Source organism: Sinohyriopsis cumingii, chromosome 13 (assembly GCF_028554795.1).
Source record: "Sinohyriopsis cumingii isolate HCF-2022 chromosome 13, ASM2855479v2, whole genome shotgun sequence".
Taxonomy (NCBI): Eukaryota; Metazoa; Mollusca; class Bivalvia; order Unionida; family Unionidae; genus Sinohyriopsis; species Sinohyriopsis cumingii.
Window position 1 is genome coordinate 31274720 of NC_142973.1, and position 26449 is coordinate 31301168.

At 35.4% G+C, this 26449-nt stretch overlaps 1 protein-coding gene across 1 annotated transcript in view; it reads left to right on the forward strand.

Moving 5' to 3' along the window:
- The first annotated feature begins 287 nt into the window (after nt 1-287).
- Nucleotides 288-26449, forward strand: part of LOC149785142 (protein mono-ADP-ribosyltransferase PARP14-like) — an 89039-nt gene continuing 62877 nt past the window's right edge. Inside the window, exons 1-5 of the mRNA XM_089978906.1 lie at nt 288-496; nt 4394-4484; nt 7472-7627; nt 11546-11728; nt 12641-12877. Of these exons, the coding sequence (XP_089835032.1) occupies nt 7582-7627; nt 11546-11728; nt 12641-12877 (466 nt within the window). The 5' untranslated portion in view covers nt 288-496; nt 4394-4484; nt 7472-7581. The remainder of the gene's footprint in view (nt 497-4393; nt 4485-7471; nt 7628-11545; nt 11729-12640; nt 12878-26449) is intronic.

Consider the following 26449-nt stretch of genomic DNA (forward strand, 5'->3'; position numbering starts at 1 on the left):
TACAAGTAGGTAGGTATGTTTGTAGGTATGTATGTATGATGCATGTATGTATGTCTTGGTATGCATGAATTTCCACTGCAGAATGTGCTCTTAGAATGAAGAGAATTTACCTGAACTAAGAACGATAATGAGACGGCAGAAATAAGTAATGTTTTTACATTGAACGTTGTCACCTTTATGTAGACGCGTAAGTGGTGCAGGTATGCGAAAATCAATACCTTAGAAATAAACGTTAACACACTTCAGGCCTTCGATACTGAGATTTACATGCCAACAGTAATGAAAGATTATGTTACATTATCTAGAATAAATATACGAGTGCTCTGTTAAGTGTACTCGTATATATTTTAATTCCTGGTATACTATCTGTATACTTCTCCAAGACGTTTATTTGGTTTTGATTCGATAACAGATCAGTATAGTTCAAATTTGTCAGAGAATCCAGTAGAATAAAGGGAAACGTGTTGGAAGTTGGTTAGAACAACGAAGAAGGCAGGTAAGGTGACATATTGACGCACTACTGATAAACTACCTTTGTGATTACAGCTTATTTTGACCATTAACAGATCATACCTTATTGATATTAGTTGGATTTCTGAGATATTATGTCACTAAATAGATAGAATACCGTTGGCGGAAATGTTTAATGGGTTATAGTGCTTTCTTTAGAGTTCAAGAATATTTAGAATAGACCTCGTAGAGTATAGCGAAAATATATTATCTTTGATTACTTCTTGGTGGGATTGTGGTTATCTGCCCATGGTTATTGACAAATAATATTTAAACCAAGGTAACTCGAATACATGAAACAGCTATGGTAATTAGGAGGAGAGTAATTTGACAATTCAGGTAAGGACAAAATGCTTGTATTTATAAGACACCTGACTATCTACCGCAGAACAATGCTAAAAAGACATGGTTTATTATGAGTTTGGAGAACGTGCAAATGAAAGTTATAAGAAAGGTTGATGTGACCTTCCTATGACTAAAACGGTACAACAGTTGAGAGAGAGAGGGTGTCGTTGAATACGATTTGCTTTGCATATAAACGCTTCGAGCTGCACGAAACTTTGCGCAATGCCTGCAGTTTTGTACTGGTTCTCGTGTCCATTTTCATTTGTGTTATCATTATCAGATTTTCTAGTTCAGAAATCATCATTTTAATCTTTTTTCTTGTTTTAACTGAGTGTCCGACATTGACAATATTCCGATTGCGAAAAGCGGTTCAGGTATGGATTTTGTATAAATTATGTATGAAGATGAATCGACATGCCGCTTATAACAATACATAATTCATATGTATATTTGTTTTATTTATATAATAAAAATGTTAATAAATATACAGGACAAAATTGTGTAAATACGAAAATAGAGAAGCATTTTTGATTAACGTAGACTCAAATACAAATGTATACACTGTACACCATAATTAACCGAAGACAGTGCAACTGTCACGTGACGGGAAGAAAGGGAGTTTATTAAGTTCATCTTGGAGCACCTGGCTAGAGTAAATAGGTTGTGTCCCTCTAATTTCAACCTCTACCTTGATTATTAGCCGATTAGACACCTCTTTGAAATTTGGTACAAAACTTAAGTTTAATAAGTTGTAATAAATGATAACAAATTTTGAAAGCTGCATTTTTCGTTAAAGTTACCCTAACATAATTGTGATGCCCCAGTAAGTATATTTATGTTTTTAATGGGTACCATATTGCCAGTATTGTATCGACGTTACGTTAAAGCCAACATCAAAAGCTATACATCTAATATATGTTCGTGTTTTATGCCGGCACAGCGACTTAACGTTATGCGATCATAAAAAAGAAAAATACTGTAAATTTTCATAGCGCTGTGTATTTTCATATTTTCATGAAGATTTTCGCTAAGCGAGCATCATGTTTTATATATATATATATATATATATATATATATATATATATATATATATATATATATATATATATATATATATATATATATATATATATTGTTAGTGGCCTGTCTGTATATTTTCCCTCCGACTATCTATCCATCCTTTGGTTCTGTTTATTAAACTATTTACATAAAAACTAACTAAGAGCGTTATTCTCTTATTACTGAAAAAGTGCACTATATTGTTGTACAATAAACTACCGTTACATATGTGTAGTAGAATTTTGACCCCTTTTCGTCGATGGATATACCAATGGATATGCCAATGGATATGCCGAGATCCTAGTGTAGGATATACTTTTTTGTTTATTTTTTTTTGTCTAAATATCACTGCGTAGCAGTCTTGAGAAAGGTGAAGGCATAAATTAAAATTTGTGCAAGGTATGTTTCTCAAATACCTCCTTTTGGATGATAGAGTCGAAAGAGTTGAAAACTTTACTAAGCTGATTAAGGGAAATGGGAGTTGAAGTCTCTCTTAATGAACATTGTAGGTTGTGTTTGTCTCTCTCCACCCAGTTTTTTTAAATTATATATATATATATATATATATATATATATATATATATATATATATATATATATATATATATATATATATATGTGTGTGTGTACATAAGGAAGAGCAATCGATATAGTTGATCAGGGCATCTATGGATGAGCTACATGGTGGCATGAATTAGAATTTAGGTCTTAGGGATAGGAAAATCTAGCAATCCCCAGAGAATATCATCGAGCATGAATGAACACAAACATACTTTTTTATGAGCCAAGAAAATATTTTTAATTGATGAGAGAGAGAGAGAGAGAGAGAGATCGCACTACAGGTTAGAATGATATAATTATAATAATTATATAAATGCGTATACATTAGATCTCGAATCAAGTTTATATTAATACGTATTGTCTAAGAAACCTTATTTGTCATGCTAAATCTATAAAATCTCTCACTCCAAGGAATTCACTGCTGCATGGACACCGGGCTGTAGGTCCCCACTGGTACAATAATGTGTTCTCGACGAGTCCATTATTGAATGTACAACATATAATGTGTGTCTTCAGCGCCGTCTTTAAAACTACTCATAAGGTTATAGTACTCCAAACATACTTTGCCAAACATTTTTATTTTCATTATTAGGGCCAATTAATGTTAGAATAAGCGGATTACTGGTATCGGATGTAAATCGAATTTGACTCAGATTTACTGTTGTCATTTTCATAAGGTTGCATCATGACTACAAAAATATATGGACTATAGAAAACTTGATGGACACATGCCTTTGTCGCACCTGAATTTTCACATGAATTGTTGGTCATAACGGCCTCATTTGTTTTACCTGTTACTGGTCGATCAGTTCTAAATGCATGTCTGTAGATAATGGGAGAGATAAAGTGATTATAGTCTGTACAGAGTTATATTTACTGTTAAGGAATGACTTGTAACTTATCCTAGCCGAACTAAATCCCATAGCAGACTTATCTTAGCCGAACTATATTCCATAGCAGACTTATCCTAGCCGAACTATATCCCATAGCAGACGTATCCGTTCGCACCAACAACCAATACAGAACTTCTTGCAGTCCGTCCTCAAGGGCAGTTTCGTTTTTTGTAAAGCTTGTACGGAAAAATAAATATTGGGCTTTCCCAATCCTAAAGAATATACATAATCATTCCGTCAATTGTAAAAATAAATCAATTGCTGATAAAAGATCATAGGGTCTCAGTGTTATTTCTGATCCCCTATAATATATTACTAGCCTATCCGGATTACGAGTAAGTGATTATTTTACCATAAAGTTTAATATGATACATATAAAATGAGGTTTGACGGCTCATAATTACTGTTTTAACGCCACTTTTGCTAGACAACATTATTATTTTTACGACAATGGCAGTAGGGATGTTGAAAAATAATTGATTAAGATTATTCCTCAATCTTGTATACATCTGAGAGAGAGAGAGAGAGAGAGAGAGAGAGAGAGAGAGAGAGAGAGAGAGAGAAGGTGACCCCTATACACTAGTATGATTATATATTTGTATACCCTTGTAGTCTTTATTTTCCCCTTCTTTTAATGGGACCATAGGGAATTCAGTCGTATGTGTTTGTTTAAATAAATTTCGGCACTCATTATATGTACACATGTGCATATAGGAGTATAAATATAAAGTTGCTTCATAAGAATCTATATGTAAAAGTACGAACGTTCACGTGTCATCTTGTATGCCTGTACGGTGGGTGGGTGGGTGGTTGAGTGGATGAAGGTAGGGATCTGATGGTCGGACGGGTTCATGCATGTATGTAGGGATAGACAGACATAGTATGTAATGCATAGGACCAATATACTTAAAGCTTTTAGCCTCTGTAACTTAGGCACTGTGTTATTTAGGTACTGTATTATTTAACAACTGTGTTTCGATTTGAAAGAGGAAGAATACATTTACGTGTTTTGCTTTCTTCTTCAGGGTGAATTAAATTTGAAAGAATTCCGACCACACTGATCTGTGATAAGAAAAATAGCATCACAATTTAATATGGATAGCAACCCAAAGGGAGGTAAGTGATCATCAATAAAACAGTTAAGCCTCCATTATCCAAAATGTGGTTAGCAGCTGCCCCTCTTTGCGCTCGGCATTAAGTGGTTAAGTATTAGGATTGGTTGGCCTGGTGTCAGGATAATGTGACTGGGTGGAAGATGATACTTCATGTCGGCAATATGATGCCCCAGTGCTTGACAGCAATATAAACTGCCTCACTGCAGACATCGTAGTGATACGACTAAAATTGTTAAAGCTACGTTAACAATCTAAATCACACACACACACACACACACACACACACACACACACACACACACGGGAAAGAAAACAAACTCTCTACGGACTCTTGTGATACAGTCGGTCAAGAATGATTCAGTCTCAGCTATACTATGACGTGTGTACGTACGTTTCTACGTCTGTTTGTTCATCTGCCGTGTTGCACATTGGATCTCAAGGGCAGGGAACGATATGTGTCCCTCACCCCCCACATTTGGAGGGGGGAGGGGCACACACAATTTAAATTGTAGTAAATAGTGCACCTATAGTGCTGAAAAAGGAGTGAAAGAAGAGTAAATAGTTGGAATGTTTTACACATTGACAAACTAATAGCCTTCTACAGACATACAAACAAATTGGATACACGAATAAAAACACTTAAGAACTGATTCAGCTTATTTATTGGTCCAGTGTTGAAACATCTGATATTGACATTAATGCAGTATGTAGCCATGTAGTTTCTACAATAAGGAATAATGTTTTTTTTATTTATTTTGAACCATATATTTATTTATCTCAAAATTTGGGGCTCCGAGTGGCCTAGTGGTTTAAAACGCTGACCGTTACGGATCATTGCTATCTCACCTCTGTCTGCGTGGGTTTGGCCAATGTGGGTATGTGAGAAAGATTGCAAGTAGCTTCTCTTGGGTCGGTGGTTCTTTCAGGGGTTTCCCCGGTTCGTCCTCCACCATTTATACTGGCCGCCATGTACATCCTATCTGTGCTGAAAAATGAAGTTAAACCCTTCAACAGCATTAACAACAATAACAACAATCTCAAAATTGGCACCCCCTTGTCACTTGAGAAACAATGGCAGCAAGTTTTCTTGCAAACCTTTGCTAATTTTGACAAGCGAGGATTGATAATGTGATCGATATGGTGATAGCTGAAACTCGTTGCCAGATATTACTTACAGACACGATAAATTCAATAATTAAGTTTCCGAGTCCTGGTAATCAAACCTATATTTATCAGTATAGATGCATCTTGGATGACAGCTTCTGTGTGGAGAAAACCATATGAGCCGCGGTATTTTGTGTATCTACATGTGTTTGAAACATATGTTTTCAATTCCGCACCAGTCAGCTGTTAAATTCAGTAATGAGTGTTCAAACCTCAACTCTGTATAATGACTGAAATTCAATCTTATATATATATATATATATATATATATATATATATATATATATATATATATGGGTTTGGCTGGTGGCCAGGATTGATTGTAGGAAAATGAAGCTTTTGAAAGCTTGTAATTGAGACCTTGGCGAAAATTCACTTTAGAAATTACAAATCAATGAAAGAAGGGACTAAGTTTGTGCATTTTTAATATCCTTGATGCTTTTCGCTATAGAAATCGACACGGGGTACAAACAAACGGAGATTGTGCGAATACTGAAGTAAAAGTCATATTGGACATGTAGGTGCATTTACTCGACTCGAATTAAATTTTCATTGTTGTTATAAAATTTAATAATAAAATGGTTTAACCAAAGTCTATTCAGTCCTAAATGCTGAATGTTCTGCACGTTAAATGTCATCATACATCTTCGAGACGAAAATTATTGATCGCTTTGGAATTTTATAATGGTAGCCAAGTCAAGAAAAGATGATATCGTGTATATTGTAAGAAATAACAAGATGGAACATTCAATCCGGTTTGTCATGGATCACAAATTTAGATTGACCTCGTCCAAAAATGTCCACATAATTTGCCATTAATTTTGCCGTTAATTGCGTCTCGGGGTTTATAAATAATGTTCTTCCAAACATTATTAAAAAATTAGCATCCAAATGAAGTGAGTAATTGTTATTCAAATGCACGTGTAATCAAATTACATTAAGAAAGCAACCATTACTGAAATGGTCGGTTTTAAACGCCTACACGTCCTTTTACTTTACTGCTATTGAAAAATTGCCATCTTTTAAGTTCTGTTGTAATTTGTGCATTACAGTCGGTACGAAATGTTCACGAGGGGCTGGGGGAGGGGGTTAGTGTTTTACCTTGTTTCAGAATTTGCCAATTCAGTCCAGGCCCTAGGATGTGCGCCAAGGCAGCAAGCGATGAGTGCGGGGCCACAAGCCAAAAAATTGCATTGCCGAGTTGATTTCCTGAAAGCGAGGGGCCCAAGGTGGTTGCCTCGTTCGCTTTGCTCTAGAACCGGGCCTGTCGTAACTGTTGATTTTGCTAAGTAATAATTGAGTGAATTACAGAAATTATTCTTAAGTTGGATTTGAACTAGAGACCTCTGACAGATGCAACGACCTCTCTACCAGCAGAGCTAAACTGATTATTTGGTTAGTCTCGCTCACTTTCTACCGTCATATGATATATTTTTTAAAACTATGTTCAAAAACTAATATTTCGCACAGAGCGCTGTCATCTACCTCTACTATGTAACAGTAAATTAATTTTTGATAGAAGATTCTTTGGAACAAACTTGATGGAGGTATTCTCTTGAGTCTCGAGTAAAAGTTGTTTCTAAGTCGGACCCCCCCCCCAATTTTTTTTTTTGTACAATCAATGCATTTTAAATAATCATTATCGGCCGAAAGGCAATATTTGTATGGTGTTGATTTGTGAAAAATGTGTAAAAATATTCTATCTTCTTTAAACTTTTCGTTTGCATTTAAAAACCTGCTCATTTTGGAAGCAATCAATTTTCATAAAAATATACATTGTTCCCTTCAATTTCTCCGATAAATTATATATATTCTTTTTTTCAGGTTAAACCAAATTTTGAGAGGAGCTATGCAATTGTATATAATGTAGGCTGTGCAGTGGCTGAGTCGGACCGCATTGATCTGTGATAACGCAGAGAGTATGACAAATCAACATGGGTACTGGCAGGAGTACGGATCAAAATCAATCCAAAAAACAAGGTAAGTAATCATGAACAGAAGAGATGACCTCCATTATCCTATCTGGTCGGCTTGAGGAGAGTGGATTAAACAATCGATAATTTAGACTAACGAGTCTATATAAAAATATTGTTGGGTCATAATGCAGATCCGGAAATACGGATAGCTTAGATTTTTCTAATAATTTGTTACTGTCAGTTATTAGTCCACCATAACCTGAAAGAAGCGGCTATATCAGAACTTTTGTAATGTCCGTGAGTGGCGAATGTTGTGCCAAACATGTGAGGTATTTAATTTACGAAATAAACATGAGACGCCAAAATGAAGTTCTCTTGATTATAGAAGCAGACGGAATAGATTTTATTTGTTAATTAGTTTTTGTCTACGCATTAAATTTTAATGCATGGTGACTTGGTACCATTCAGATAGTTTTTAAATTACCAAAGGGAGTTGATGTGGCTGAGTGATTAGTGTGCCGATATTGTGACCAAAAGAGTGCGGGTTTGAATCATGTGCAAGGTTGGCAGGGTGGATCGCACGGGTATGTCTCTGGGCAAGTCAGTTTTCTTTCCTTTTATTGCCTTTGCACGATATAACCCATACTTTGATCATTAGTCCTTTATTGTAACAAAACGAAATATGTTCTAACTCTTAATTCGTGAACAGGACAAAATCGGTTTCGTCTTTCTTTCTAATATCCCAAGTCTGGTCAAACGTTTATGTCCAATTAGCATATGACGCAAGACTTAAATTCACAAGTAAAGGAAACACAGTCTTATAAAAACGTTTATTGCTGAGGGATCCTTCATGTCTCAAGAATTATAGATTAGCAAGTTGGACAAGAAAGATGCTGCATTAACGCAGCATATATATATATATATATATATATATATATATATATATATATATATATATATATATATATATATATATATATATCCAAGGGTACACTGATGCAACACGTGAAATATAGAAGCATGAACATTAAATGCTCAAGCAAACCCACCCACCCCACAAAAAAGAAAAAAGAAAAAAAGATAAAGCAGAATCGATAATAATTCTATAACTCCTACGTGTAGATTTTCAATAATTGGAATAAGGTCAGGCAGGTCAACATTTATTGTAGAATTATGCACTATGTCATCATAAAATAGTTTTTCCATGCCTAGAAGAATTGATGTCATAATTAGAAATTAACCTCAAGTTGACAAAGCGTTTTTTCTTCTTCTTTTTTGTTGTTGACAATTTACACCATCCTTGTGGATTGTATTTCCAAATAGTGTTAGAGAACATGCGCGTAGTCAACTATTTGCCAAATGATTGTTGTTCTGTTCCATCGGTTGGCATGAAACATATCAAACATCATCATGACAAGTTCTTTTCTACGCGTACTTTTTCCGATTTCCAGTGGAAAAAATGTTTTGAAAACATGACATTTTTTTTCTAAGTAAGATATAATTGTGTTTGCGGCATTTTTACTGTAAATTTTCTCTAATGTTTACGACAGGTGTCATTTAATTAACCACGAAATCATCTCCAGGGACATGTAACCCTGGTTATATGTATGTACTATTTACTTTTTGTACTTTGCAGAATCGTTGCTTTTTTCATTATTAAAATTGTCGTATTCAAACTCCAAAGAAATCAGTAATACATCCACTAAAGGTTGAACTATGCTATACGTACTTTTTGCACACTGGTTCTGATACATACAGTATCTCAGTCATCCCGTGTATTCCTCAACCATGTGGCGAAACATTAATTAACATGGTGGATAAATTACCCATCTAAAAAACATTTGTGGGAGGGTATGATATGAGACTCCTTTGTTTCGGTTGCTAGGAGAATGGACAAAGGTAAAATAAACAAAAGCAAATACGCTGAAAAAAAATTTAAATTTTGTTCTATTATTTTATAGCATGGTACAGTAACATTTTCGTAGCATGTAGGGGCAGTACAGGGCCAAGGGAGGGAAGGAGTTTGCAATAACACCATTGGGAATTTGCCATAATTAGCAATGGAACTAGTTCCACTTCATGTTTTAATCTTTTAAAATTGAAATACACTGTTTGTCACCTGTCTCCTTTTATTAATATTACTGCTTCTAAGAAAGCGTTAACGAATAAAAACAGAAAGAATACCACAGTGCTACCACATGTTTTTGATGCTGATAAACACTCTTTTAGTTTTCCAGCAATTTTTCATTAGTTAGCTAGAATATTTTTATTAGGTTTCACGTTCTTTCTTCTTTAGAGTGAACGTATCTAATTTAGTAGATTTCCAGATATTTGCAATATCTTTTTTATGCTGTTTTTGGACAAAGTTGTTTTCTTTGCCGGAAACTAATGATCATGTGACAGGTGTTTAATAACAGGTTTTAATGACTATCTGACAGCTTTTACTTTTAAGTTTTTATTTTTCAAGAACCTCAAAGACGACAAAAAGATCAAGAGAACTCAAGGGACTGGAGATGCATGCAACAGTGTTTTTTTCTTCTTGTAAATAATAAACCGGCAACGACAAGTTTAAAATATATTTTGTTTAAACAAAACGTCCCAGTGTTGAATTGTTATTCATTAAATTAGTTAGACGTATTTAGTCAAGTTTGACATCATCAAGATAATACCGCGATTACCTTAATGATGTTTAAATGACGTCAGGATAATTATATCACTTAACAATTGTGATATCATTTATCCTGCCTGGTGTAAATTTTCATTTTCTTTGCATTATATGTATTAATTAACATACGTTGTTTTTCAATATTCATTTAACTTCCTTTAATCTGATCTTATAACATCATCGGCTTGCTTTTCCTCACTTCACCCCCACCCCGACCCGCAGCCCTTATTGATGTGGCTTTTATGTTAACGTAATATTATTGTCGGCATAGGTGAGATGCATTCTTTATTAGTCTCAGGTGTGGTATTTTGCATCTCGTATACAAAAGTTAAACTAAGATCTAGTTCCATGGCTCCACTTGGAAAATCATCACGCTTTCACCAAAAACCTCGACATCCAAAATGTATCTTTTTTCCTATGTTTCTGCATGTATAGTGTTTGCTAAAAAGAAGTATTCCTAAATGTAATTGCAGTGATTTTTACGGTTGACATCGCGTGGCCCATGAGGATGCACATATATAAGACGCTTGATTGAATTACCGTTTGAACGGACAGAGCGACACACGCTATACAATCTAATGTTTCCGCTAACTCTACCGAAAGTTTGTTCCCCTTCCCCAGCAATTTTGAAAACGAAAACAAAACCCCATTAAGGATGGTAAAAAAAATGTAAAAACCATCTAACATGACTAATGCTGAGGTGGGTCTTTCCTGTAAACAAACAAGCCCACCATTCGGCTGGCTTGACTCTGGCCCGCGGGACGTATGTTGGAAACCCTGCTTTAGAGAGCTGTTTATAGCAACGGTACAGCTTTATTGACACTACGGTAAATATTGAAGCTATGCAAGCATGTCAGAGATTACAAAGACATAAAGATGCCAGAAATACTCCTCAACGAGAAGTAGCAGTTTAGCCGCAACGAAAACTTTACTAGATGCAGTTTTATTTACGCCATCGTTATTGTAAGATGTTGAAAACAAAAATAAGTAAATGAAATCTATTATTGGTGTAATTGACCTTTGATCCTCTCCCAAGGGACTCTGGCCCAGGGAGACAAAATTATAGCTCTGTCACAAATTGTCACCACATTGATAATCCAGGCAATATGTTTTTGAATCTTCTTCCACCATTTAGAACAATATTTTGATACGGACGAATGGACGGACAGTAAAACGATAGGTATCAGAATTTTCCTCGTTAAAACATGTGGATAATTATAAAGCCTCTTTGAGTAGTTTTATGTTTATTTCTACGTATTGTCAAAGAATATTTCTGTACCATGAATAAACAAAATCTCATGCTGAAATCTCTTACAGACAAGCCGGACGGAGAGCAGACCGAATCCAGATATGTGATGATAACTGGAGTAGGAAACGTTGGCAATAAAGATATCCTGAGGATACGTTTGGAAAATGCCTTAAACCAAACAAATTCAGTGGATAAGATTGTCTATGGGAGCAGTTTTGATAAAGTGGTTGTCATCTTTAGAGATCGAGTCAGTACGTATACACGTCTATTAGTATATGTTCAAGCTGAGTTTATTTATTTTAATCGAAGAGGTGTAGCACTATGAATCTGCAATGCAACGAAACCAACAATACACCAATAAATTATTTTCCGTTCCTTGTGTTTTTGTGTTCCACAGATGATGAGTACACAGTCTAGAAGTTAATAAGGGAGACAGTTAATATAGACAGAAACTACCGTCTTATGGCCAAGGGAGACAGTTATTGTAGACAGGAGCCATTGTCTTATGGCTAAAGGTGACATTTATTGTAGACAGAAATCAAAGTCTTATGACTAAGGGAGACAGTCATTACAGACAGGAGCCACTGCCTTATGGCTAAGGGAGACATTTATTGTAGACAGGAACCACTCTTTTATGACTGAAGTATTTTGTTTATTCGTATGAATCTGGAATTATGCTAAATAGAACATTAAAAGAAAGTGCCGACTTGGACACTATACAGCAACCAATCTCTCCTCGGCAAGGGTTTCTTTAAAATGTTGATAAGCCATCTCGGCAGCAAAATTCAGTCTAAAGCATTCTTTTAATTTAATATCGTCAGATTACGTACAATCTTTAACCGTCGTACATTTTATAGGCCTAAATTTATAACTATGGTATATCAGAAATATCTCAATAAACATTTTTTTTAATTAAAGTTTTACTATTTCACATGTTCCTAAAGATTGCAAAGAGATGAAAATTAACTACACTGTTTGACCCATACACACACACACACACACACACACACACACACACACACACACACACACACACCTGTAAAACGTAAAGTCTGGAATATTAAACTTGTTTTGCATGTTCTTTGTGTTGACATTACCGCATTGATTTTACCGCATACTTTGTTGTTGCTTATGGATGAAAATCATGTTACTTTAATTTATAGATCCCAAGTTCCTCGAGAAGTTTTTCGAAAAACAATCCCTTCGCTATAAATTCGAAACAATTAAGGAGCCAACAGTCGTTCAAGTTCTTGACATCCCACTTGGCGAAAAAGCGTTGCTTGCTGTGAAATTATACATAACTAACAAAACAAAGTCAGGAGGCACAAAGGAAGCGGACTTTTATGGAAAACCCGACCCCACCTGTGGTTACTGCTTGATCGACCTAAAACGTCCAGATGGTATGAAACAATTTTTATTTATCTATTTTCCTCTGATTTTGAGAAGACAACACACACACACACACACACACACACACACACACACACACACATATATATATATATATATATATATATATATATATATATATATATATATATATATATATATATATATATATATATATATACATCCAATTGAATCTTGAGAAAGCTTGCCAGTAGCTTCTCGTGGGTTGGGGGTTCTTTCCTGGGTTTTCCTGGGTTCTTCCTCCACCATTAATATTGGCCGCCATGTATAGCCTATCGTGTGCTGAAAAATGGCGTTAAACCCTACAAAAACAACAACAACCAATTGAATCTGATCAGTTTCTCAGACTGTGTACAATAAAGCCCTTCGATTCTCTTACTGTATTAATTTTGTTAACTCTGAGATCATATCATTTACTAACATCCTAACTATAATTGGGCTTAGCACACATGGGTGTGTTATCCTAAGAGTATATTAAAACATCTTTTAGAACCGTAGGGGTTCTAGCACGACTATTCAAGGATGCATACGTTTTCCTTAAACACATTTATTAGTTTATATTGGTGACCCATACTCAAAAGTGAAAGTCAGTTTTCCATAATTAATTTTGTCGAACGCATTCTTAAAATCAACAAATGTCAATCAAATCTTCCCCATCTTTGAATAATTAGGTTTTCACATATGACTTTATATTGAGTATGTTATCAACAGTTCTCTATTTCCTTTTAAATCATGCTTATGTCTCATTGGTTTGAATGATTTCATCTACTCAAGAAAAATTATGTTGTTCAAATATTTGTGAAAGATTAAATACATGACTTGATAATTATTCGGATCAACTCCCAATTATATTTATTGGACCGATAAAACTTTCAACTCCCTTATTGGGAAAGTGTCCAGAATCTAGCATTTCATTAGAAAAAAATTAGGATTGGTGGGACAGTCTTATTAACTGACTGATTGTAGGTAATTGGAATCATACGAGGTAATTGTAATCATACGAGGTGGCTGGAAACATACGAGGACCAGGAGTTTAAGCTGTGTTTGATCTTTTGGTCAATTTTGATATCATCTAACATAGTTTCAGTTATTTTTTATGGCAATATTACCATTTCGCCATCATTAGCACTATTTTAATCATGTTGAAGCTTTTCAAAAATAATCGGAACAACTGATTTTTTTCCAAATATAATTTCCGTGTCATTTATATATATATCCCGTTACACACGAGGTGAAAGGGTGTGCGTCATGTTAATTTGTCTCACTAAAATTTCCAATAATTTACGATGTGTTTTCTGAGTTTTGGGTGAGTTTTGGTAGATGTGAAATTAACAACTTTAGCATCAGAAATATGTATCGACAAATATGTGACGACAAATATGATGAATTGCTAAAAAAATGACTCTGTTTAGATTGAAACCATGAACAAAGACGTTTAGTCAAATATACAAACCCGGACAAAGGTGACTTTGGTTCAGACTTCACGGTCATAGAGTATACTGTTCACCTATTGTTAAGCTTTAAGATTAGTATTGTTGTTAATTAGTGGAGGTGTCGGATCAAGTGTCTCTTTCAGCCAGACAAATCTCTGATATCGACATCACTTACAAACGTGGAAATCAGATGTGTACCTTTGGCACTTAAATGTGTCTGGTATTTCCTGTTAATTGTACACGGTATGTAGGCCAATCCAGGTTCTGGACCCAGGGGTAGACACCCAAATTCCGACCAAAGAAGCAGAATACTTCCACAAACGTTGCAAATGTCATATATCCCTCTTGATATTATAAGCCACACCAACATCCCCACAAACTTGCAAAACATATTATTTACATGGGTGTGTAACAATCCGGTTAATCGAATACAGCCGAAATCCCTTTTCACCGCTCATAATATGTGAGAAAGGGGAAATATGAATGATAAGAAATATATAGAGAAGGCAGAAACAATATATTCAAGCATAAGAAACTGTATGACTGAAATAAGAAATGAATTGAGGAAACTTAACGAATGATTTATTTCCAATGCATGTTCCTAGGTGAAGTTGGAAAATTAAAATGAATTGCTTAAATATCACAAAATAGTCCCGTGCAAAAAGATTGAGACTATAACGGAGACAGTTAATGAAATGGAAACGCGATTGCAGGCGAATGAACAAAGCTAGAGCAATACGAGACCCATTTAGTCTTTATAGTGTTCTTGAATACGGGGAGAGAAATGGCATAGATGTTGCTAGAGCCATCGGCTGCGATGAAAAGAAAAATCAAGAACCGCGATCATCAGATTTTCCAAATTTCCGGAGAAAGAAAAAGTGTCGAGAGGCTGAAGAAAGAAAATGAAAGAAAGAAAGCCTAAAGCAGCTGTCAGGACCACGGCTGAGACTGAAGATACAGCTGCAGCTTACAAACCACTAATTGTGCGCATAAAGCTGAGGACTTCCCATTCAAACTGAGAAAGGCTCGTGCCAACCTTTACCCGATGTTGAAAAAAGATATATAACAAGAAAATTCAAATACGACAAGTTAATAGTAGTTAAAGGTATATATTTCATGTGGTTAGAAATGATGACAGCACTCCAGCCGAGGTCTACAAAATCTGTATGGTGAAGACTTATCTAATTCTGCAGTTTGTTTAGTAAGGAATATATCTGGATTGTGTCATAAGTGTTATAGTGAGATAATATTAGATTTTATTAACTATTTTGAAAAATTGGAAATACTAATCTTTGTTGAAATGTAGGCAGAAACCGTATATCAGTTTCCTATTAATGATTATAAAAACGTTGATATCATAAGAACTAAATCTCAAACAGCTAAAACAAATTAATTTGGGATCTAGGAATTTGTTTCTGAATCGCTCTTGAAGCATTTCAATATAAACAGAGCACAATTACGTCAAAACTATAGCTTGGTTAGTTGTATCATCTAAGTTAAGCATGCTGAAGTGGAATTTAATGTTTGTTGTTTTTTTTCCTTCTATGTCTCACCTGAAAACTCTGTTCACTCCGAGGTAAATGTCTGTATAGTTGTAGGTAAATGTAACAGCTGACCTAAACGGAAGTATGCTAAGTATAAAACGATTGCTGGTGATTTCAGTGATGATACGGATACGGAAACATGATAGTGTTATAGACCTACTTCAAAAAGTACAGTAGACGAAGATGTGTATGGTCGGGCTCATCAGGACTCAAGGGAGATAAGTCACTATGGAGAAACATTTCTACAACTATGCTAGATGACTGGGTTAATGATTGCTAATGTTAGACAGATAAAGGGATAGGGAAATATATACAGGGCTACTCAGCTCAGCAATAGATAATGTTTTAGATGACGTATGTCTATTAATAAATATATCGTCCTTTCACATGGATGATTGGTTAGAATCTAAACATATGCTCATTATATTTTCCCATGACAACATGTGCAAATTAGAGCAGAAAGCTATAAGTGATTTTGAGATAAATTAGTAGATAAATTCACATGGAACAAAGAAGAGCTGCCTTTTATTCAAAATCGCACGGATCTATTATCTCAGAATGTTTATGCATTTTTAAATGATACAGTGAATGCGTCGAAACAATTGAAGGTATTTACCATGATGCTGCATCTTCAATGAAGACAGTCAAAACACAGAAGAAACTAGCAGCGACAAATCCAAGAAAATTTTCGTGAGATCGGTCTTGTTTCGACAGAGATTAAGACAGTTCAGAATACAAGACACAACTGAATCATTTCAAAATTATACATTCTGCAGACATATGTATAAATCTCTTACAATAAGCAATCAAAAGCAATTTGAATAATAAGAAGAAAAAACTGCCTTTAATCTGCATTATCATTTAACAACACAGCTCTTTTGGTGCCTGATAAAGATTCTAAGTATTCCTGCACAAAACAGTATCACATTTGAAACTTTGTTTGAATATTTTTAAGAATTTTCCAAGTTCTGTTGACCTGTTAAAGGACAAAGAAAACGTTCATATAGTTCATGATACTCCAGACTCCAGAGTAAACTGAAGCATGGCAAAGCTTGGGGAGTAGATGCTTTATCCAGCAATTTCGTTATAAGTATGAGGCAACGTAATTACACCAATATTAACAACAATATTGAAAATAAACTATCGATATTGGATAATATCCAGAATATTGGTCAACGACTATCATTATTTCGATTTTAACAAAACGTGATGCGAATGAGCCCTCCAACTACAGAGGCATTAGTTTGCTACCTCTGTTAAGTAAATTATTTACATCGATTTTAATTAACAGGATGAATGAATGAATGGAGGAAACTGAATTACCTAGCAAAGAAAAGCCAGTTTTAGAGCGGGTTATTTCTACAGCTGATGCTATATTAGCATTATGTACAATACTCAGTAAATGTTTAAGAAATCATAGGTGGAGATCCTATGCTGTATTTATAGACTTTGACAAATTCATTAAGACGAGGTCCACTGTACCGACGCCAGTTAGTGAAAATATTAGTGTAAAAATGTTACAGATTGTTAAGTCATTTTATAATGATGTGAAATTATGCGGTAAGTCCAACACTATTATTACTGAGGTGTTTCGTTTTATTGCCTTTAGTCCTGTCGTTATTTTTGAACGATCTGAAATTGTTCTTAGCTGATGAAAACACGCGTTTCGGTAGAAACGTTAGAACTGTTTTTACTGTTGCATGCGACAATTTAATTGTCTTTGCTGATACAGCTCAACAGTTGCAATAATATACTCAGTAGACTGCATACATATTACTATTAGTGAAAATGAAAAGTGAATATGGAAAAAAAGAGTGATTGTATTTTGCAGAGGTGATTATCTCAAAATTTAAAAAAAGATGTGCTGTGGCCCTACAGAGTAACATATTAAATTCTATTAAAAATATCTAGGATGCATATTGCCTTCAAAATCTCCCTGCATATGTGCCAGAAAACCATATCTTTCAAACGTTGACGGATATTCATGTTTTAAAACAAAGTCTTTCAAAATTTGGTAAAATGCTGTAACGGGATTGCGTCATCTGTTTTACTCAAATATAGCTCCCATTCTTAATTATGGAGCTGAAGATAGGGTTTTTATGATGCCAATGATATTGGAGAAGTTCATATGTCATTTTGTAAATATATTTTTGGTACATCTAAATCTGCTCCAAATGCATTCATATATAATGAATTCGAAGAAATTAGTATACAGAATATACGATATAAACATATTTTGAAATACTGACGTAAAATGCTAATAATGCCAGGAGACAAATGACTAAAAGATATCTATAATGTTTTGGAGATGGAGATTTTTTTGTTACATAATCAGTATGCTTTGAGGGAGTGACTTTCAAGTTGGAGATGATACATTATGCTATGAAAATATATGTTAACAAGAAAGCTTGTATCAAATTTATAATGTTAATATAGAAAATGAATTTCATTTTATAACCGCTTGTCCGCATTATGTAGAATTACGAGGAAAATATCTGCCCAGCTTATATATAGAAATTCGAATTTAGAAACGATCTGGACATTTACACAAAAATTATATACGGTAAATTGATAACTACTTTAGCTATGTTTTCCAAAATCTTTAAAGATTAAAGTTTGCTCCATGCAGATTTTAGGGTTCTCTTTAGTTTAAATTGTTTAACTGATGTGTAATATATACATCTATTTGTATTTCAACCTAGATAAAAGTACAGTATTGATTAGTTGTACGTATGAAAGTTCGAATAAATGAGATGTTCTTCTGTTACATACTAAAGCACATTTTTGTATTGCATGATGCATGGATACGTATCATGGGCCAGTTAGCTATATTATAAATAAACAATATTATTCTACATTATAATTAATTTATTACACTTTCTAAACTTAGCATCGTCTACTCTGGCAAAAATCATTTTCCCTTATTGCTACAGTTAGCGTATTTTTCGACTTGTTCAATGTCATATCTAGAACAAGAATACATGGGAGTTGTCATTTCAATGAACTGGCTGCTTTAGGCAATGTGTTGTTTCATGAATACCATATGTAAACAAACTTCATTTACTGTACATGAAGACATTAAGCAGGAAAAAGGTATGACAATATTCTCTCCAATGTGATAGCTGCAAATGCACGCAACTTTACCATTATACCTGCTATGTTTTCAGATTCGAGTAATAACTGTAGTGCGGACCCACGCATGTTAAGAAGTTTACATCTTGCCCTATAAACAATGACGTAATTGGCATAATAATGACCGAAGAAACCATGCAAGACTATTCACGTCCTTGACTAAGTAAAGACTGTTTTTAATGTACAAAAACGCTCTCAGTACATGTATTATTAAAGTGCGTCAGTATATTGATGCAATGTGTAAAGTGGTCCATACAAATTAAAACAGCCGATTATATATTTTCTATGGTCGTCCTATAAAAATGTACTAGAGTATCGATACAATATAAAAAATTATACAGTTTTAATTTGTCATGATTCTCGGATAATTAGCATCACTGTTAAAGTTTGTTACCTATGAAATAAAGCTCCTGTTCATCTCTTAAATATTAATTATCAGAAACAGTTTATGTAATGGAAGGACTTTGAAGTTTCCTTCTGACACAATTATGTATACGTCTATTAACTTTTTTTAATCTGAGGTCTTCGGTTCTTGTTTGCTATAAAAAGCTTAACGTTTAGAAACATCAAGGCATACTCACAATTTTAACAAATGCAATCTTCATATCTTATCACTGTAATTTAATCGAGTTTCATTGTGTTGTATTCAGACATGTTTTATATTTACTTGTACCATATTTGGTTGTTTGGGCCTCTTTTTCAATGAAGTTAAATTTGGACTTCGTAAGAATTTGTTTCAAATGTTCGAGTTGTCTCTTACTAATTGTTAATTCTTTCCGAAACATTTCTGATTTTATCACTTTTTCGATGTAATTGTTCATATATTCCTTCAGGCGGGAAGATATTAGTGTTCAGTGTTTCATAAATTCGAATCAAAGGAGTTACATTTGATGCTGTGAATGTATTCACGGTCATCAAGTTTAATCGGTCCATTCGCTCTCAGTAATATTTGACTAATACGTTGATCTTGGTGCACGATGCAAACGAATTTTCACTTTTGTGTTTTGCATGACAAGATTTAAAGTTGAGATAGCTATGCGTATAAATTGTTTACTATAGATTTAAGTAGAAATACGTGTTTCAGATAATTTGACGAGTATGTCGACAAAAGTATTATTTATTTTACTCTGACGTTTTGCAAATTTTATATTTTGAATTAATTTATTAGGTTCCTGGAAAAATGTCTCTAGGTACAGGTTTATTCCATATTATGAAGCAGTCGTTTACAAATCTCTTCCGTTTTGTTCTCAAATAATTCCTAAATTCGTGTCAATGTTTATACCTCTTTCTATCAAATAAAGTCTTTCGTGGCTCACTAAGACTATAGAACCATAAGTTGGTGCCACCTTGGTGCCCATAGACTGTAGCAGTGTCAGACTGGGTGTTTGTCTTTTTGGGCTCCTTTGGGGTTTTGACCAGTCGCTACAGTCTCTGTTTCCCATGACTTGGCAAGCAAGCTGAATACCATGTGCAACCAGTGGATGATTAACATTAATGATCTACGAAAGTGACTAAAACGTTCACACGTTTTTGTGGCTGTATACAGTATGGCAAGCAGCAGTGTTGAATCGGTAAATACTTGCCCAAGCTATACATCTGCGTAATACATTAACCAGTTACAACCCGGTACATCTTAAATCACTATATCTCAGTTCAGTTGCCAGAAAATTCAGCTATTTTGATTCAATTTAGCAATGATGCCACACTGATTGACGTGCAAAATCACGTGCGCGATCACACCAACTGTCACCACGGTTATTTCTCTGAAGTTGATTTAGAATATACGAAACATGTACATGATGTACACTACCATTATCCGCCAGCACCACATTCTTTGTCAGTTTCTGGTACACAGTTGTCCCCATATCAGTGAGACATCTTTCATTAATCTGGACGTAAATACACTGAATGTACCAAACCTAGAACCAAGTCTCAGGACTAAAAGCAATTATGTATTACACGTGCACAACTGTCAGCTATATATGCTATTGGGAATGCTTATAACCAAGATCCATCGAGTGCTTAAATTTTGCCAGCATGATTGTATTGCCCCATACATTCCGATGAATAGAGCTATGAGAACTAAGGCCACGAGTGAATTTTAGAAGGACCTTTTAAAGCTCGTGAACAATACTGTGAAAGACCACGGATAATCTGAGCAAACGAAATTGAACTGACCTTATCCGTGATAGTCAACAAGACAAATTTCGAAGGCTTATTTCTGACCCGGCCTTTGAGTATCGAAAAATATTGATGTTGAGCTTCCTGTCGATCACGGTAAGACATCTAAATTTCGAAATTCAAGTTAAAAAACAAACAATCTATGCTGGTTCGTTCGTGTTGGACTTATCGAAGCTGCTAATGTATGAGTTTTACTATGATAAAATCAAATCGTTTTACCAAGATTGGTTCAAGATGTTGTACATCGACACTGACTCGCTGCCGATGGACATCACAAAGAACAATGTGTACGTGGACATGGCACAAAAATGACATGTCAATGAATCTGATAACATCGATTATCCGGAAGATCATCCGTTCATTTGTAGCACCAATCAAAAGATTGCTGGTAAATTCAAAGACAAATGCTCGGGTAAACTAGTGAAAGAAGATGTAGGGCTGTGACCTAAAATGTACTCGAGTGTAGTAGGAATGCATAGCGGTCTCTGCTCTAAGATCATAGAAAAGGCAAATGGTGTTCTACGAGTTCTTGTGCAGAAAGATCTCAAATCTATTATCGTAACGTGGAATGTCTTCGAGAGCGACGTGAATCTGCGCACACGCAAAATATGATAAATATTGAATGGTGGATATCGATGCGTCGAAGTGAGATTGTCACTGCTTAATACAAAGTGATTGATATTCCCCTAAGGAATCACCACTTAAGCGTTTGGCTATCATGCTGTATATATATATATATATATATATATATATATATATATATATATATATATATATATATATATATATATATATTGTCTTCGAGTGGTTGTAACGGTTATGAAATCATTTTCTGAGTGAATGTGACAGTATCTGTCGAATCGCATTAATTGGTTTTAATCAAACTGTGTGTATCATTTGGTTGTTTATTGATGCTTTAACTAATGAAGCCATGCTTCCCATTTGTGGGACCGCTGTAATGTGCTAGCACTCAGAGATATTATTAAAATTCCTGCGCGTAATGATGACCGAATAAACGTTTTGCCAGTGTGCGAATACATAGCCTGGTCACGATGTTTATTAACATATCCAAAACGAATTCGCACAAGATGTTTGGTCAACAACGCAGCAACAAATCCGAAAAATACTTTGTTATGGTCCGATTGTAACGATCGTAGCCATTTTATAGGTGAACGTTTTTAGATGCATTCGAGTGCATGTGCGACACTTGCATAATCTTTTAACGTCAGTGACTCAGTTTCTTTGTATCTGCTGGCAACATCGACAATGGTTAGCACATACTTGAAGGTGCGCAATCGACCTTGTCTCTCACTGACCATGTAGAAGAAATGAGACCAACCTGATTAACCTCACTGGGATTTTGGACATCATACAACCCGCGTGAAATCTGTCTTCGTACACGTACTGGTACTGTCTTGGTACAGCTTACCTAACAAGATTCGAGCAAAACCATGAGTGACCTTTGCCGAGCTTGCGAACTTTTCTAAGGTGGCGTCACCTCTCCAATGCTCACTCGACCTGCAGACTATTTTTTATAATGTCTGGATTTTGTATCCATTGTTTGTTTGCTTATATCAGTACAACTTACTTTTAATGAGTTGACTTTTCTCCACGAGACGATCTATCAGTTTTGGAGGCTTTGCCGAGTGGATTTTGTCCAGCGAGTACAATTTTGAATTTCTTACCTCCTTCGACGATCCATCTTGCAGTTCGTTCTCCAGCACCTGGTCCTGCATTTGTATTTAAGTCACGAAGCAGATACATCTCGGCACGTTGACGTGAACTGATGTCATTTGATGCCTTGTTAGCAATTTCATTTCGGTAACATGCAGCATCAACACAATTTACGGGTGCTTCACCATTCTTTGGTTAGTTATTAAAATCGACTCGTATATATAGGGGTGTACCGGGTCAACATTAACTGTATCGAGGGATTTTCTTTTCACTTATATGTTTATTTCATAAAGCTCCTGGTAGTTTTGTTAAAGCAGCTGCGATATCACCCCGACCTTTTTTTATAAACGTGATCTTCTTTGCTCCACATTGATTACAAATTCCAGTAATCGCAGCTCGTCCATTGCGTGTTTGAACTCAAGTTGGATTTGCGGTACGTGTTTTTGCACGATATTGTACATACTATGAAGACCAGATTATACTTTAATCTGTATTATTCAATGGCATCACGAAAAAGTAAATTTGCTGAACATTTATTAAAAACAAAGATTTTAAGAAAATCAAAGATTTCACCTTCATTGGCTTCTCTGCACAGCAACACCTAAGCTGTCCAATCATGGTGATATATTTTCAAACTCAGTTCGTGTACTGACCATTGGTCCCACTGGATTAGGTAAAACAAAACTGTTGCTGAATATGATAATACGATGGTTGAAGCTGGATCGCTTGTACGTGATTTCACCATCCGCTGATGACCAACCATGTCATGATGTTTTACAAGTTTTCAAAAAGCGCTGACTGACAAGAGTGGCAGGGCCACCATTGATTTATTTTCCTCCATCGATGAAGCATAAAACTTGACGATTTGGATGCAAACGAAAACAATCTTGTAGTGTATGACGACGTAATGCCCGAGAGCCAATTCAATCCCACACAAATATTTTCACGTGGTCGGCATAGAAACACAAACGTGATTTATTGGCCTCAAAGATACGAGCATGTGCCTAAAGTGATCCGTGACAACCATAACATGTTGATAATATTTCACGGCATTGATGCGCATGACTTTGGAAATATTCATTACACCTGGTACGTTGCCGACCACACCCCGGATTAATTTCGTGACATTTTGCGTGGATCACAAATAATACGTATATTTTTCTCACTACTGATTTGACTGGAACAGGCAGTGGTACATATTGTGCAGGTCTAAACGTAAATTAGACAATCATAATGGTCATATAAGCTTTCTACCAGCTAGGTCATAGAAGAGTATGAAAAGCGACGCCGTAAAGCTGCTTGTGAGCACATGTAATTGATTCAGATTGTTACAGAAGGCCGCCCAAAAGTCAAATATGTGTTACAGTAACGACAAATTGCGTGAGAGGACATCACAGTGGGCTTGAACAAACATTCGCACGGCTTGTTAAACAAACAATAGAAATTGCGGTTCCTGCCGAAGCTATTAAAAAGGCGACAAACACAACAGTTTGACAGGTGGCAACGCTAAACGGAAAAGAAAAAGAACCAGGACCAGTTTATAAGATAGCGAAGCTCATCAGAAAAGAATATTCAAGCAACAACACAGGCAACTGCAGAAGTTATTAGATGCTTGCCAAATGCGATATCAAAGAAGGCGTTGGTGAAATTGGATAAGCCGTTGCTGTACTTGAAAAGGCACCCCGTGTACTACTTAATGAAGACGTGCAAACAACGGTTCAATACTTTAAAGAAAATATGCGCCAGATGATCTTCACAAAACCTATAGAAGTCGCTCTTACCAAACGTTCCATCAAAGACATCTCTCTCTCTCTCTCTCTCACTATCTATCTATCTATCTATCTATCTATCTATCTATCTATATATATATATATATATATATATATATATATATATATATGTGTGTGTGTGTGTGTGTGTGTGTGTGTTGATAATCATGGAATTTATTGGAATCAATTTGTACAAACATATAATGCATTTGCAAGCGTAAAAACTGAAGAAGGTGACAATTTATTAGCAGAATATATGACATAGTATGTATATCATCCAATGATGCAATTACAACCACAACAACGTTCTAAAGACCCAGACGATCAAGATGTTACAGAGGAAGATCTGCAGTGTAATCAGGAGGAACAATTCACATATCAGGAACAACAAAGACGTACAGTACGTACCCCTCGAAGGGAAGAGTTAGCTCTGCTTCTACCAATAACAATTGAAAAACATGCAAAAATGTAAGACGAAAAGTAACAATTTCAAAATTGGCCTGAGCAACAACCTAGATCCAAATTTTGCTCACATAAGGAATATTCCGAATGAGGGAAACGAATAAATAAAAGCGTGGTAACAGCATCAAAGAAAATAACCTGCTGCATCCACACCCAAAACAAGGACCTGCTATAACACAGGAACAGCCTAAACAAGGAGAAAGCATTGGTGGACTGACCCGAACAACCTCGTGAATCAACTGGAAAAGCTTGTGGGATCCGTTCGAACAAGCAACAACGCACCTGAAGTAATTGATGCAGCTACACTGCTTTGTCAGCTATTATTGACCAATGACATCATGGACAGAAACACATATCGAGCTCTGAGGCATGAAATTGTTAAAGATATAAATGACGCATACAACAAACGAAGTTCGTACACCCACGATAAGTTGTGAGAGATATTTCGTAAGGAAACACTTCGTGTTTTGTGTGATATGTATGCTGCCATGCAACAGATTGTTGTAAATACAACCCAGAGCGTTACCTCGATGATTACAGTATTATCAACGAAACAAGAATTCAGTGTGGTTTGTTCCACCTGTTACTGCTGATGAAAGTTAAATCACTGACGCTTGAAAATGCATTATCATCGCTGAGAGTTTATTACAATTGGCCTAATATTCGATCACAACCGTTTGGTGGTGTGTAGGAAATATCTCTCTTGTTTTCGATAGATAGTTGTACGATCTGGCAAAAGACTGAACTTAATGCCGGCGCATACGACAAAAGAAAAGATCAATACAGAAATTCGACAAAATATTTTGTTCCTGACTGGTAAATACTCTACAGTATTCATACGCGAGAATGAACCAACGCTTAGCGCTATTATCTCAATTAAATCTCTGTTTGAGGCTGAATTGCACGGTTGTCAATAAGATCCAATTTAGGTTAGCCTGACATTATTTCACATGTCAAATGAGTTTTACGCATAGGATATCATATCGCACATGACATTGTAAGGATTACTTCAACAACGCAGATTAAATTAACTCCTGACGTGTTAGTGGTAGTTACAAAAGCAGGTCTGAAACGACAGGCGTAGTTGTTCAGGGTTATGTAGTGTTTGATTATCGATTACACTTGCACCACACTTGTATCGTTCACATCATAATAATCGGTTGATACACATTTGTTTTACACTTGTGTTTCACGACGTACACGTTGTGGATCAGCGGAGTGAAACATTGACGATACAACTGTACATTAGAGATCGTCCTGACATTTAAATATAATGACAGTCGTGATTGGACGTGGGAGACCCATGCGAGTTGTTAGCGCAAGAAATCCCACTTACGTGATATATTACGGAACTTGCATCGGTGATG